The sequence below is a fragment of the Rhinolophus sinicus genome, chromosome 14, assembly GCF_057876585.1.
Source record: "Rhinolophus sinicus isolate RSI-liver-muscle chromosome 14, RSI-T2T, whole genome shotgun sequence".
Lineage (NCBI taxonomy): Eukaryota > Metazoa > Chordata > Mammalia > Chiroptera > Rhinolophidae > Rhinolophus > Rhinolophus sinicus.
In genome coordinates this window covers 184,912,295-184,927,120 of record NC_142514.1, presented here as the reverse complement: position 1 = coordinate 184,927,120, position 14,826 = coordinate 184,912,295, and the positions used below count along the sequence as shown (strand labels likewise).

The 14,826-nt window shown below is 51.0% G+C and overlaps 2 protein-coding genes across 2 annotated transcripts in view; both read left to right on the top strand.

Moving 5' to 3' along the window:
- Nucleotides 1–7,763, top strand: part of CPT1A (carnitine palmitoyltransferase 1A) — a 57,011-nt gene extending 49,248 nt beyond the window's left edge. Inside the window, exons 15-19 of the mRNA XM_074336847.2 lie at nt 1,609–1,743; nt 3,311–3,463; nt 4,129–4,242; nt 4,445–4,537; nt 5,589–7,763. Of these exons, the coding sequence (XP_074192948.2) occupies nt 1,609–1,743; nt 3,311–3,463; nt 4,129–4,242; nt 4,445–4,537; nt 5,589–5,675 (582 nt within the window). The 3' untranslated portion in view covers nt 5,676–7,763. The remainder of the gene's footprint in view (nt 1–1,608; nt 1,744–3,310; nt 3,464–4,128; nt 4,243–4,444; nt 4,538–5,588) is intronic.
- A 2,541-nt stretch (nt 7,764–10,304) lies between these two features.
- TESMIN (testis expressed metallothionein like protein) overlaps nt 10,305–14,826 on the top strand; it is a 34,597-nt gene continuing 30,075 nt past the window's right edge. The window contains exons 1-3 of the mRNA XM_074336845.2: nt 10,305–10,344; nt 10,781–11,328; nt 13,271–13,426. Coding sequence (XP_074192946.2) covers nt 10,852–11,328; nt 13,271–13,426 — 633 coding nt within the window. The 5' untranslated portion in view covers nt 10,305–10,344; nt 10,781–10,851. The remainder of the gene's footprint in view (nt 10,345–10,780; nt 11,329–13,270; nt 13,427–14,826) is intronic.

Below are 14,826 nucleotides of genomic sequence, written 5' to 3'. Positions count from 1 at the left end.
TCGCCCCTCCCTACTGCTTCATAACGAGCCCCCTTGAAAACACCTGTAATAAGGGGGCCTGTAGGAAGCTCTCTGAAAGGCATGCCTGGTAAATAACTGGGACCCCTGCTTAGGAATAGGACACGGAGTTAGGACCCTCTGGGACCCCATCCAAGTGAAATGTAGTGACTGGTGTATCAGGACAAGCGTTCTGAGCTGGTGTGCTTTGTGCTGGGTGTTGGGGGCGTCTCTCCTGGGTTGACTTAACAAGACTGGCCTGTCACAGGGCACCTTCTGTCACCCTGGGGTCCCCAGGGCCTGTACATCTGAATGCCCAGGGATGTCTGCTCAGAAAAAACTTGGGTCCATAAACTGCCACTTTTCCGTCCATGCTGGGAACCTGCTTGTCCTTGAGATAGCTGGTGGCCATGGGCAACCACCCAGGACAGACTGCAAGTGATTTCCTCCTATGGTGCATGTGGCTGGCTGCCACGTACTCCTCGGACCCTGTCTCTGTCCTCACCTGCTGCTGTCATCTAGAGCCCTTGCTATGTGTCATCACCGCACCTCCAGGGTCTCAGCTTCAGGCCACCAGCTCTTCTGCCATTCTCGCCCCTTTCTAGTGTGGGCCTGATCAGGGCCTCCGCCCATCTTGCCTCCCTTTTCTCCTCTCTGGGCGTAGATTCCCCAACCTGTTGCCATTGTCCCTTACCGTGGCCCTGTGGCCCCCAGCACAGCAGAACCGCCCCCAGTTCAGTCTAACCCTCTGCCTGCTCAATCCTGCACCTGCGAAGCCGGCGGCGTGGCCAGAGGAAAACCCCAAGCCCCTGGCTCATCTCACTTGATTGACAAGTGCTGACTCTGGAGTCCCAAGGCACCCCCGTCTCTACGCCCCTAAATGCCCAATTCACCCCTCCCACTATGCCCAGCACCTCCTCGCCATCCTTACTCTTTTTTTTTTTTTTAAATTGAGGAATATTGGGGAACAGTGTGTTTCTCCAGGGCCCATCAGCTCCAAGTCGTTGTCCTTCAATCCAGTTGTGGAGGGCGCAGCTCAGCTCCAAGTCCAGTTGCTGTTTTCAATCTTAATTGCAGGGGGTGCAGCCCACCATCCCATGCGGGAATTGAACCGACAACCTTGTTGAGAGCTCGCGCTCTAACTAACTGAGCCATCCGGCCGCCCTGGACATTCGTACCTGACCCCTCCCCTCTCGTGAAACCCTAGTCTCTCTACTGGATATTCTCACCATCATCCAGATATGATGGACTATCTCCTGCCAACACTTTATGTCTTCAATGATTTCCAACGGTTGCATGCAGACCTCGTTCTCTGTGTTCCTCCATAACCGTGTCCCCACTCGGGTCGGTGTGTGAAACTCGGGAAATTGTGCCGTGGCATCTGTTGCATCTGGAAGTGGAAACCTGGGTTACCCAGAAACTGACCCCTGGTCCTTTCCGAAGCTAACGACATCTCCATCTGCCTGCTGCATGACCCCCTATAAAAATGGACGATAACTAAAAACTAAAGCTGAGGATGAAGCCTGCTTTTCCTTGCTGACCTTAACCGATCCATCTTCTGTGTTTGAGTTCATTGGCATGCCTTGTAGGAAAATATTTTTCTTTTCCCAGGACATGGGCAAATTTTGCCTCACATACGAGGCCTCCATGACCCGGCTGTACCGAGAGGGGCGGACGGAGACGGTGCGCTCGTGTACCACGGAGTCCTGCAACTTCGTGCTCGCCATGTCGGACCCCACCCAGACGGTAAGCTGCCGCCGGGCTGCAGAAACAGCGCTTTTCACCATGTCCATAGAAGGCCTCCTGAGGCCTCTCTGATTAAATCCTGTGCATACCCGCTTCTCCTTTCCTCCACCCTTTCAAGGGAACAAAGTGTTAAAATGTAACGTTCGGGACACGCACAGAGGTTAGTTTTTGTCCGTCCTCTGTCATTCTGTAACTGGTATAAATCAGGTGATACTTCCTAAGAGTCTTTAAATTAGCACAGTACACAACAGGGGAATGAAGGCATCCGAGGTTGGTCCTGTAGGACAGCACAAGTAGTTGGTGTCTAGGTGTGTCTAGGTGACGGGTGGTGACCATCCACAGGCGCTTTTGGGTCGGGGTAACTGCAACCCCGAGCAGGCTGGTGCTAGGGCTTCCCAAACACGGCTTTTGAACATCCTGGCGGTAGCCTGTGAAGTGTTAGCCGTTCATTTTCGTAGATAAAGGAATAGATCAGATGAATCCAGCCCAGGTCTGCCTGTACCCAACGCACAGGCAATCACGCTGATGCCCAGGAGATGCGGACCGGGCGTCTGCTCTGCTCTGCTGTGGTCGGGGGGAATCTTTGTCCTGGAAGCGCTTCCATTCTGGGAAAAGAAAGAAAGCAATAGGTGTCATGACAGAGTGCTCTGAGCTGTCATTAGCTGCCTCCAGAAACAGCCTTGAAGACCAGGTCTGGCGTAGGTGGGTCCCAGCCTGGACAAACCTTGACACATTCTTGACCTAACAGAGCCCAGAAGAACCCGCAGCAGCCTTTTCGTGTCAGACATAAAGGCCCAGAAGCGCTGTTTCAGCGGAGTTGTTAGATCACTTTGGAGGAATATTTGCGACCCGCCGTAACTCGAGCTTTCCTGCCTACTTAGTGTTCCCCTAAAAGTAAAGACTCAAGTGAGAGGCGACAGGCATTTACTTGAGAGCAGGAAGACAATAGCTGTTCGGGAAGCACTGGTTCAGGCAGAAGCCCGAATGGTGTTCCCACTGACAGTTACGGCGATTCTCTCGGTGCAGATAAGCTAACAGAGAGATGCTAATTCTACACAATGCTTTTAATTTTCAGTGTGGTAGGGTAGTCATAATACCTGCTTTCTTGTTTTCTGTGCAAGCAGTTCTTTGGGGCACAATGTTGCTTTAGGCCAAGTCCAAAGGTTATTTTGCCCTAAATTTTAACATTCTAGAGGTTTGAGGAATAAGACATGCAAGGCGGTTCCACTGGGATGGCAGCTCTGACTCCATTTTAAAGCGTCTCCGTTTATTTTATTTATTTATTTTTACATTAGCAATCTCATTTGTGTAAAGGGTGAAACGATGCCAGGTGGGCTGCCCACAGGACCCCCCCCCACCAAGTGCTTCTCCAACAGCCTGGGGGAAGGGGCAGCCAGTGGGTGGGGCTTCTCTGCTCGGGGCACCTGGTCAGTCTCTCCTGGACACCCCCCAGTCGCCTGCTTTTTCAGGTCCCCTGGGGGACCACTGCAGAGAAAGTTCTGTTACCTTCGCCTTGGGGCTTAGATCCACACAGCAAACCTGAAACTTACCATCCTTTGTTGTTCAGGTTGAACAGAGGCTCAAATTATTCAGGATCGCATCCGACAAGCACCAGCACATGTACCGTCTCGCGATGACTGGCTCTGGGATCGACCGCCATCTCTTCTGCCTTTACGTGGTGTCCAAGTATCTGGCTGTCGAGTCCCCTTTCCTGAAGGAAGTAAGTTGTGGCTCCCTATGGCAGCTCCCTCAGGCTTAATTGGCCAAACCAAAACGTAGCGAATCAATTGGACAGATTTTACAAATCGGAACTGGCTCATCAATTGGGTCCTGGGGGTTAAGCATCACTGTGGTGGAAAATGGGAGCTGCCGTTTTGGAGGCTGCATTTCTTCAATGCCCGGAATGTTTTGGGTCTGATTTCCTGTCCTGACCTAACTACCTGTAAATAATGTCCAGGGCATAGATAACAGTAAAATGTACTAAAACAACTAGGACGTGACAAGCTCTTGAGTATTTATCACCTTTGTTGTTAATAGAGTTTAAAGTTTATAAATTTTAATTTTTAGTAATGGCTGGCTGTGTTTAACAAGCAGCTTGAAAAATTCCTGAAAATTAGCAGCTGTCTGACCAGAGCTGGTACCATTCTGCTCCAGCACCCCCTTCTCCCTTCCCCATCCCAAATCACTTAATGTAACACCACCTTTTCTGCTGGTGACACTGTTAGCTGGGGTTGCCCGTCGTACCCCCCCCCCCCCAATCTGGTGTCCTCATTGGCCCTATCCCTCTCCACAGGCCTTTCCCTGTGTCCCACCTGGGCTCCTCAGGGACAGAAAAGGATAGGATCAGGCAAAGTGTCACTGGGACATTTCCTTGTTTTACTACAGGTCTTATCTGAGCCTTGGAGATTATCAACCAGCCAGACCCCTCAGCAGCAGGTGGAGTTGTTTGATTTGCAGAGAAATCCGGAGTACGTGTCCAGTGGAGGGGGCTTTGGACCGGTAAGTGACCCGGCATCCGTGTACACAGAGCTGCCAGTCCCAGGGACAGGAAGTGCCAGTCTCAGCTCTGAGTGCTGTAAAGGAATGCCTGCCAATTAGTAATGCAGATGTTAACAGCAGTCTTGTATTTGCATGTTAGGAAGCACCCCCTTCACATCGTCTCATTTCCCGAGGTTAAGTTTCAACTTACTTTCTTCTGTAGGTTGCCGACGATGGTTATGGTGTGTCGTACATTTTGGTGGGAGAGAACCTCATCAATTTCCACATATCTTCCAAGTTCTCCAGCCCTGAGACAGTACGTACCAAAGTCCCCTTTTCTAAAGATAGGGTATTTTTAACCATTTCTTTTTTTAAAGGGAGCATACCCTTAGGTTGACAGAAAATTTCAGTGCAGTTATGTACTTTGACTTGGTTTGGACATTTTCACATTAATGAATTTTAAAATTCTCTTAACCTAGTTTTAAAGAAATTATCTTATTTGGTTGAAAATGTTTACGTTCGTGCGTGGCAGTGGTTTTAGGTCTCAGTGTTGGAGTGCTTGTGTAGCTTTCAGACTCTGTAACACTGGAGGGAGGACTAGGGTTAGTGTGTACACGCTAAGAAATACACGTGCGTGACGAAGCAGGGGTCCGTGGTGTTCTCTGTGAGGGAACACGTGCCCTTAGTGTGGCGCTCTTAACCCTCATATTTCTCTCCGTCCCACATACCTTCCTAACAGGCAGTGCCAAGTTCACTGCTTTTCCCCCCCCTTTTCTTGCCTCCCCCCACTCTGGTCAAAGCTGCTATTTCTCAGTCTAGTTGTGTGGGACACAGCTCCATGGCCCATGCTGGTATTATGAGCCTTGCGCTCCACCCGGCTGAGGCAGTGTCGCCGCCGGTCCGATCGGCCACTCACAGCAGCTCACGGCAGCCCAGCTCCAGGAAGAGCCGTTGCTCACAATCTTAGCTGTAGAGGACGTAGCTCACTGGCCCACGTGGGAATCGAACCAGCGACCTCTGTGTTAGGAGCACGGCGCTCCAACCATCTGAACCACCCACCGAGTCGGCCCAAGTTCACTGTTAACCAAGGAGATTGGAATTCATTTACTGTGCCCTGTAATGCATTGTATGTATCGCATTGACAGTAGGGAGCGCTTCAGATCAACCCCCCCCACACACACACAGGCGCGTGACCAGTTATGTCTGTCAGCCCTCAACGTTTCTCTCAATGATTAAGCCATGAAGTTGAAGCTTAGGGACTTTGGCAAATGGGTGTTCGTTGTTTGAGTCAGGTTCTAAGTGGAAAGGCCCGAAATGCGGGAATTGCCACGTTGTGATGTGCGTTTGCTTTTTGTTTCCCACGAAAGGATTCTCATCGCTTCGGGAAGCACCTGAAACAGGCAATGACCGATATCATCACTCTGTTCAGCGTCAGCTCCAATTCCAAAAAGTGATCCCCGCGAGAGCTGCTGTGAGGGAACATGAGCTCTTCTGACAAAAACCAAATGAAAAATAGCTGTTAGTCCTGATTATAGTTCAGGATGAAAAATTGCTCTAAAAATCTCAGACGTTTTCCTGCCATCGAGGGTGTGGTATTTTTTTTTTTTTTTTCCCTAGAACAGCAGACTGTCCACCACATGAAGTATAACCATCCTCCTTCCAGGCGGGTCCGAACTTCAGGAACATTTGATAAAGTGCCCCCCGAAAGTCTTCGCATCAACTTGGGTTTATTAAGGGATAAAAATATTGTTGAGCTCATTAAGATACTATTGGGGTTCTGACTTCACATGTGTTGGAAACGGAATTGTCGTACTTCCTCGGCCGTGACCGAATACCTGGTACTTACGGGCGTTTAACATTAGCAGCGTAGCATAAACATGTTTTGTTCAGAGAGGGAAGTATTCAGTTGGAGATGTTAACAGTTAATAGCTGCCACACATGTAACGCACTAACAGGACGCCGTGCTTTGGGAAACCGTTTCTGTCACCGTGCGTAACTGTTCTCATCTGGTCTGCTTGTGTGTGTTTGCCTTTCCAAGTCTGCCACGTCTTTAGTTTTCCTGACCTTGCGAGTCTTCAAAACCCAGTGCCTTAAAAACAGAAGGCCCTAAAATGTGAGGGAGACCATATGAAAGATTTATTTTCTGGTGAAGCCTTTAGGTGGAATAGTGGGTCTCTTACTCCCTTCTCAATGTCCTGAGTGAATAGTCCTAAATAGGCATTTTCCTGCGGTTTCCCCCACCCCTAGAAAGACCAGTTCTGTGAGGATAGCTATGCTGGCTTCCCCCATCAGTCTGTGGGGGTCAGAAATGGGGAACCAGGAGGAAATGATGGTCAAATACTATGTGTCTGGAGCATTCCCTGGAGAATAAAATATAATATGTGCCTCAGGTGTACTATGTACCCAAACTGACAACAAAGAGAACATAACGTTTGCCCCTGAGAAAAGAACAAAACTTGAGAAATAGGAAGGCGGACCTCAAAATGCTCAGGAGAGTGCAGCTTCTAATCCCACCTGGTAGAGAAGACCCACTATTTGCAGAAGCAATGGGGGTGGATGGAAACAGTGCACCGGGTCATCTCAGAGGCCAGCTGAAGTGTCACAGGTGATGGTGGCTGACTTGAACACAGCCTACCCTTCAGATGCGAGTGCCTTATCGAAAGACGGTGAGTGACCAAAAAGCAGTTATGCACTGAATCGTCTTCAGTATTTAATGTAGAAATAAAGGATCATGAAATGAAATACCCACTGTCTCTGGGCTGTAATGACAAGCTTAGCTGTCCATTTAAAGTTGTGTATTTATTATGTTGACCACTTTGTCCGAGTTGGGCTTGCTTCTGTGACAGTTCTGCACTCTGGTTACAATATGGGGCTGAGCTATTGGAGGAGAAAGAAGGTGCTTGCCACGAGCACATGCATATTGTATTTATGTTGTAATGTAAAAATCCCACCTGAATGGGCCAAAGATTTTTTTTCCCTTACATGCAAGAAATGAAAACAGACACACAAAAAAAATAAAACTAATAACAGCCATAGTCAGAATATCTCCTGTTCGTCTGTGGTACGTAGGAGCCCAGGAAGTGTGGGAGGAATAGCCCACTCTGCCTCAGGCAGGCGTGGCTGCCAATCCAAGCCCCATCAGTCACTGTCACAGCCACCTAAATCATGCATGATTGACCACTGACTGGTCTGTATTACCTAGCGTTCAAGTGTACACGTGTTAGCACTCAAACATATTTGGGCTTATCTCTCAGGTTTTCAGTGTTTCACATGTAATTGTTGCTAATCAGTGCAGTTGTCAATGCAATTTTTATATTCCTTAGAAGAAGGAAGAGTGGGTTTTTACTGTACATGTTGAAAGAAAGAGGTAAGAGTATTACGTATTTAATTTAATTCGGAACAAACCAGGGTGTTAATGGAGCTGTGGTTTGAATTTGTTATCTTGGACTGTCCGTTGCATGTAAATACAATATGCTCTTTCGGATGTAAATCTTAGAAATGCAGTTTGAATGTTGCCATTAATAAAAACATTAACCCCAGTCTGCCACAGTATTTGGTTCTCTCTTTTGTTCTGTTAAGAAGGAGATTATAAGTCAGGTACCAAGCTCAGGCCTTTGGGACAAAGGTGAGAAACCAAAATATGCAGAAAGGCCTGGGGTTGGGCAGAGCGGAAGTCCCTGGATTTGTGTACCTGACTGAGAAGGGAAGGTGTGAAACAGCGCTGTGGATTTTCACTCTACATCCATTCATCCAGTCCCTTGCCCTGTGCCTAGAACAGTGCCTGACACATAGTAGATGCTCAGTAAATATCTGCTGGATGCATGAATTTAGTTTTCTCAAGTTCTTATTAAGCACCTATTGTGCGCTAAGTTCTGTTCTAGGCAATACTGTGGGGACCTCACCAGATTCTGACTGTGGATGGAGATCAGATTCCAGTGGGAGGAGGTAGAGAGCCAAGAGAACCAGTCAAAGGACTTCAAGTGTCCAAGGCAGAAGAGGGGCGTGGAGGGAGGGGTGGGGCAGGAGGAGAGGAGAGGAGCTGGCAGGGGAAGGAGGCTGATTTAGAAACAGGTTTGAGCTGAGACCTGAGTGACAAGACAGCTGGCTTTGGCCAATCCAGCAGGGCTGGAGAAGCATCTAGGAGCAGCAAGTGTTACAGAGGTTGCTGGCTTTTGATTCTCCCCGGCTTGGTGACGCAGCTTGGTGTCCAGGTGGCCATGCACACTGCATGTGATGTCTGACGCCTGGGAGTTGCCCAGTAAAGCTGTCTGCTGTGTGAATGGGGTTGATGTGCTCCCGTGGGCTAGTCGCTGTTTTTTACTTGGGCTTTTGGATTTACTAGCTACGTACCTTCTAGGACCCTACAGTTTGACAAGTTGCACTCAGCTCTGCCCCTGAACTTGGCAGATTTAAACATGACGTGATTAATCCAGCCATAAAATGAGAGTAAAGCCATCTACACACACACACACACACACACACACACACACAGCAAATCTTGGTTTGGAAAGGGCTGAAAAGACTTCAAAGGGACCCCCTCTGTGAAAGGCATGGTGATTGGGAGTGGCATGGTGCTCAAGGGACCATCAGTTTTATCTGTGATATGTAAATATTTCCGTAGGAGGGTTTATGTTTGTATAATTCAAGAAAAAAGCTACCTTAGTTTCACGTGAAGAAGCCAACAGCTTTCTCTGGAGTCCTGCCCCGTAGCTCACAGGGACAGAAAGTGAATTCTCAAAGAAGTTGACTTCAAGTCAAGTATGTTTGTAATGAACTAGTTACCAGGAATATATTTGAGGCCACTCACATGACAGGAAAATTCCAGTGGTGATAGTTTATTCTTTTAAACTCAACTTTAATGTCTCAGAATAATTGTTCAGATGAGGAGGTCCTAGCACACTTACGGCTGGGCCTTAAATTTGGAAATTCTCAACGTCACATTGTCTTGGGATTTCTTTTGTTTTTATTGTTCACTTTTTATTTTCTTCTTGCAGTTTCTTGAATGCAAACATGTACGGCTAAATAGTACTACACAGTGTCGCTGTATCTTGGTTACTACTGCTTGGAAAGTATGACATTTTAAACATGAGATTAGAAAGCTGATGTTTTACATTTTAATTTCACCCGAGCCCATGAAACAAGACTTGAGTCACAGGTGCCAGGAAGCGCCCCTGACCCCGGCGCCATCCCCGGTTACCTGTCCACGCGCTTGGTGGGATTGGCAGGTCAGGGCCGACGCCCTAAGCGAGCGTTCACCTCCTTGCTCGACACGCAGTGTTCACCTTTGCTTCCGTGACGGGTGGATTTAGCTCACGCCCCACCCGAAGCGTTAGGTCACCGTTGGTTGTACTCGTTACTTTCGCGTCTTGGCCCCCTCCCCTCCCCTCTAACCTCAGTGGTTACCGTCGGGTCGTTTATATTCGACTGGGGACGTGCGGTTTCCAGCGACACATCCCAAGCTCCCGCACCGGGGACGTGGAGTGTGTACTTGGCGGGGAATCTGCCTGAGCAAGTCTCCGGCCCTGCGTCCAGCCACGGGGCTCCCTGCCTGGCTGTGTCCTGTGGCGCTCGGGAGCAGAGAGGGGGTTTTAAAGACTGAAATAAGAAGTCAAGCCAGGGAGTCCCAGCAGCGCGGCATCACTGCTCTGGGGCCTCAGTTTCCCCCCGAGCCTGGAGCTGCCGCGCCCGGGAGTGTTCTCTGCCCACCTCCACGCGACAGCCAGCCCCAGGCCCCGGCCTGCTGTGCGCGCGCCCCCCTGTCACCGGCCCCGCCTCCTCCGAGTGCTGCTCACACGCCCTCGCCTGCGACGCCCTCACACTACCGGACACCGCCCCACTCAAGTTCCACCCACCCCCGCGCGTCCTTCCGTCCCCGCGCGCCCCGCCCCTCCCGCACGCCCCGCCCCCGCCGCGCGCTCCTCGCTCCAGGCCCCGCCCCCGCCGCGCGCTCCTCGCTCCAGGCCCCGCCCACTGGCCCGCGCCCCGCCCCCGCCGCGCGCTCCTCGCTCCAGACCCCGCCCACTGCCCCGCGCCCCGCCTCACCAACCCGCCCCTGTTCCAGGCCCCGCCCACTCCGCCAACCGCTAACTGCCGCACCTGCGCTTGTTGCTCCGGGAGCCCCAGGTAGGTCCCTCTGACCAGGGCTGACGCAGCACCCCGCCTGGACCCCAGCCGCCGTCGGGTCTCCCCCGGCCCCGGGACCGGTCTCTGGTCTGCAGGAGGGAGAGGGGACGGTGGGCCCTTAGCCTCGAGGGGGCAGTGGGAACCCCTGGTCAGCACCTCGGGGGCGGCGGGACCCTCTGTCCGGCCCGTGGCGGGGGCGGCGGGACCCTCCGTCCTGCCCGTGGCGGGGCTGGCGGGACCCTCTGTCCGGCCCGTGGCGGGAGCGGCGGGACCCTGGGGTCGGCCCGTGGGAGGGGCCGGCGGGACCCTCTGTCCGGCCCGTGGCGGGGGCGGCGGGACCCTCTGTGCGGCCCCTCGGAAACAGCCGGAGGCCCTCCCCTCAGCCCGTGGGCGGGGGTGGGGGCGGTGTCCGCTTCATCTGGCTGAGTCTTTGCAGGTGCGCGGCTCGGCGATCCGGCCTGGAGCAGGGTGCGAGGTGACGCCCCGCGCGAAGTCGGGTCAGTGGTCATGGAAGAAGCCACCCTGCTTGACGGAATGTCCAGCCCGGAGGATGAGATCGTGCACGACCTGTTCGGCGCGGAGAGTCAGTTTGTCTCCGAAAACATGCCCCTGAAAGCCCCGGTGGCTGTGAAGGCCGAGGAAGACGAGTTCCACGTGTTACAAGACGCGTACCTGAGCCCCGCACACCCCAAAGAGCCCCTCCTGCATGCGTTCAACCCCCCGCTGAACGTGAACTGCAATGATAAAGACAAAGTCGAGCTCCTGGTGGATGAAAACGAGGAGGAAATGCTCGGGGAGTATCCGAGTCTCCCTGAGCTCAACCCCCTGGAGGACACCGTTCTTCCCGCCGCCGCGCCTCCGCCGCCAGCTTACAACGTCCACTTCCTGTCCTCCCTGCTCACCCCTCACAGGAGTCCTGCCGTCGTGCCCCTGGGCACCTGGGCACGGGAAGGAGCCGCCCACCCCGGTGTCCGGGTGATTCCAGTAAGATCCGCGTGGGAAATGGGCACAGTACCCCTTCACCCCTCTCCCACTAGGGACGTGAGACTGCGGTCTGCAGCAAGATCTCCCTCCACAAGGGTTTCTCCTGTACCAGTAGCATCCCTGCTTGGCTCTCACATATTCCAAACAGGGTGCATCCCTTTGTAATTCGAGATGCCATTCTACCTGGAGGTGAATTATGTCCTGGGTCCCTGGTTCAAACTGGGCCTAAACCCTGCAGACCACATACAACAAGCAAGTGTGTTAACCTTGCACCGCTGCTATCACGGCTTTAGGAAAGGATCTCTGTTTATGTTGGAGGAACTAGTGTCTGTGAAAACAAATGCAGTGTGATTGAGTTCTCGTTTTTGCATTTAATTTTCCTCCTCCCCCTTTCGATTTATAAGGCTTGTAACCCACAGCTAACACGGGTGTTTGGTGAGCCTTGAAATCAACACATTAGAGCTCCCCTGTGCTATCCAGTGATGGTTCTTCAAGTATGTGTGATAGAAGTCAGTACATTCTTGCTCATTCTCAGCTAAGTACTCTCTCCTTTGCTATGAAAAATCACTGGTCATTTTCTGCGTTGTTCTTGCTTAAACAAAACAAATCCATTTTTAATGGAAGCAGAGGATCCCAAGGAAATATATGCTGGCTCCCCAAAGGATCTAGTTCAGAAAACTAGATGACTCAGCCATAAAATCATTCTAATAAGTCATAAATGATGCCTTTGTGGAACCTTTTGAGGTGTTGCGGAGGTGGCCGGGCCCTGACTTGGTGTATATGAGCCACAGCGGCGCGATCTTGGATTTCCGCTCCCTGGTTAGCACAATGTCTGCTCTTTAGTGTGAAGGAAAGGCTGGGGCCTCCGCCATCCTGGGGGTTTGATGGAGAGGAACCTCAGAGTATGGCTTCCCCCCAACCTTCCCCAGTGCCGAGGTCTCTCTCAGAACCTGTTCAAGTGGCTTCAGATGTCAGCTATCCATTTGCTGCCAGGTCCAACGTGTCAGGTCCTAGCATGGCTCCCTTAAAATCACCATCTTTTTCGAAGGACCCACCTGTGCTCTGTAACAGGCAGCTAGGCAGGTGGAGGTTAAGGAGGGCAAGGGACGATGCACAGTGTGGGATGACTGGGTTTTAATCCCCCTTCCAGTCTTACCAAATTGAAAAGGCACCCCAATTTTCAGGCCCTCAGTTGTGATAGTAATTTTTTTAACTGAGACTTTTTTTTTTCCCCTTTAATCCCATTGATTTTTAGTAATGTCACTGGTGTTGCTCCCAGTTTTTTGGTCATTTTGTTGGTGTGCCATTGAGTTGACAGTTGGTGTATAGGACTCTTCAAAACAAAGCTGGTCGGCTCTTCCTTACCCTCACTGCTTTGTAATAATTATTGTCCTACTATTCAATCAGGAAAGTGCTACTATTTAATTATAAATATTACTACCAACACCTTCTAAGTTACATTCTAAGTGTTACTAAAACATCAGCTGGGATTCCAGGCTTCTTGAGGAAGAAGCAAACAATGGACCAGAACATTTCATACGACCTAATGAGCGTGCTCTAAGAACGGTGACACAGGGTCAGCATGTCAGCAGGTGTTAGGAAGGCCCACGAGGCTGCCAGGTCCATAGGAGCAGGGCTGTCGAACAGCCCCAGGTGACCTGCCTGGGAACCTGCTCAGTTACTTAGCCCACAACACGAGCTCCACATCGAGAGCACGGCTGCACCCCTCACGGGCAGGTGGTTTGGATCCTTGAGGTCCTCAGTCCCTAGTGAGGCTTGTCAGGTGCCTTGTTGCCCCGTGGGGAGAGTAGTTGTGAGGAAGAGAGGCTCTGAGGTCAGGGTGCCCTTTGCTTTAGAAATGTAGCTTCTACAGGAATTTATTATGCACCTGCCAAACCCAGTGTCCACAATGTGACTTCTCAAATGACAATTGCTTTTTAAGGTTGAACTAAAGGAAGGCGGTGGCACGATCACAAGTAACAATCCGGAGGAAGCAAGTCAGCAGAGCCGTCTTGCCCAGGAACCGTCGTGCAAGTTCCCCGCATCCCAGGAAGCAGAGGAGGCCTCGGGCTGCTCTCATAAGGACTCTAATCCGATGGTAATTACACCGAAGGACATGGGACTGACTGACATTGCGTTACTACGGTTTGACCCTCATCAGTACTAAGTCGGCAGCAATGGGTATTTCAGTCATTGTTTTTCATTCAGTTTAAATGGTGAATCACATTTTGGTTGTCTCGTCTATCAAGAGGGGCCTAATCAGAGCCTTTCTCTTAGTCCTTTCACCTCCAAGATTCTCATTTCTACTGATCGGGGCAAACCAAGCAAAGACGAGGACCTCTGAACTTTTAGGATGGTGGCCACGTGTCATGTCAGTCCGCACAGACTCAGGTCTGCCCAGCGATGGGCAGGCAGCTGAGCCCTGTAGTCTGGCCTGTGGCTGGAGGCCAGAGGCTGCCGCAAACTCCTAGTGAGACCCAGTAACACTCGGATAGGAGAGGTGATCACGGACATTTGTGGCTTATGGGATATTGTGGCACGTTTGTAATTCCTCTAATCCTCTTATCAACTCTGTAGGGTGGGCATTCTCTTTATCTCCATTTTTTTTTAAGATTAATTATTTTATTTTATTGGGGAATATTGTTGGGGAACAGTGTGTTTCTCCAGGGCCCATCTGCTCCAAGTCGTTGTCCTTCAATCTAGTTGTGGAGGGCGCAGCTCAGCTCCAAGTCCAGTTGCCGTTTTCAATCTTTAGTTGCAGGGGGCGCAGCCCACCATCCCATGCGGGAATTGAACCGTCAGCCTTGTTGAGAGCTTGCACTCTAACCAACTGAGCCATCCAGCCGCTCCTTTATCTCTATTTTAATGCTAAGAGAACAGAGATGTTACTAGTGTGCTTATAAGTGATGCTTCCCAGACTTCAGATCTTAGTAGTAAGGACTGGAAAGCAGGGAGCCTGGGACTCTGGCTGAAAGAATTCTTTTAGCAGAGAGCTGAGATTGCTTTTTCCGAAACAGCTTTTATTCTGAGCAAGGAGGCCTTTGCTGTAAGGCATGCACTTGACTGGGAAATACTTGAAAATGCACCCACCGCAAACTCTGGCGTCACTGTGGTGTACGCCAGCACTTGCCTCTGCCTACGGTTCTGCTCAGGCCCACGGGTTCTGAGAGCAGAGTTTTTCCAGGACACGGGGACCAGGCGAGCACGATGAGACCTCTTTCCGTTACACCAGACTGTGGAGGGATGTCAGCTTCTCCCAGGAAGGGCAGGGCAGAGCCAGGGTCTGCAGTAGACAGAGGTAGGAGAGTCCACTCTGAGCCCTTCTCTCAGTTGCGTGTGTGTATGTGGGGGGAGGGTACACTTCATCCTCCAAATACAAATACAATTCCAGTCAAACATGAATGCTGGCTTCTTACCAATGTCAGGATGAGCTGAATGTCGGACGCAGTGCTCAGCAGCCCCTCATTAACACAGGCTCTATGTATGTTATTTTGGTAA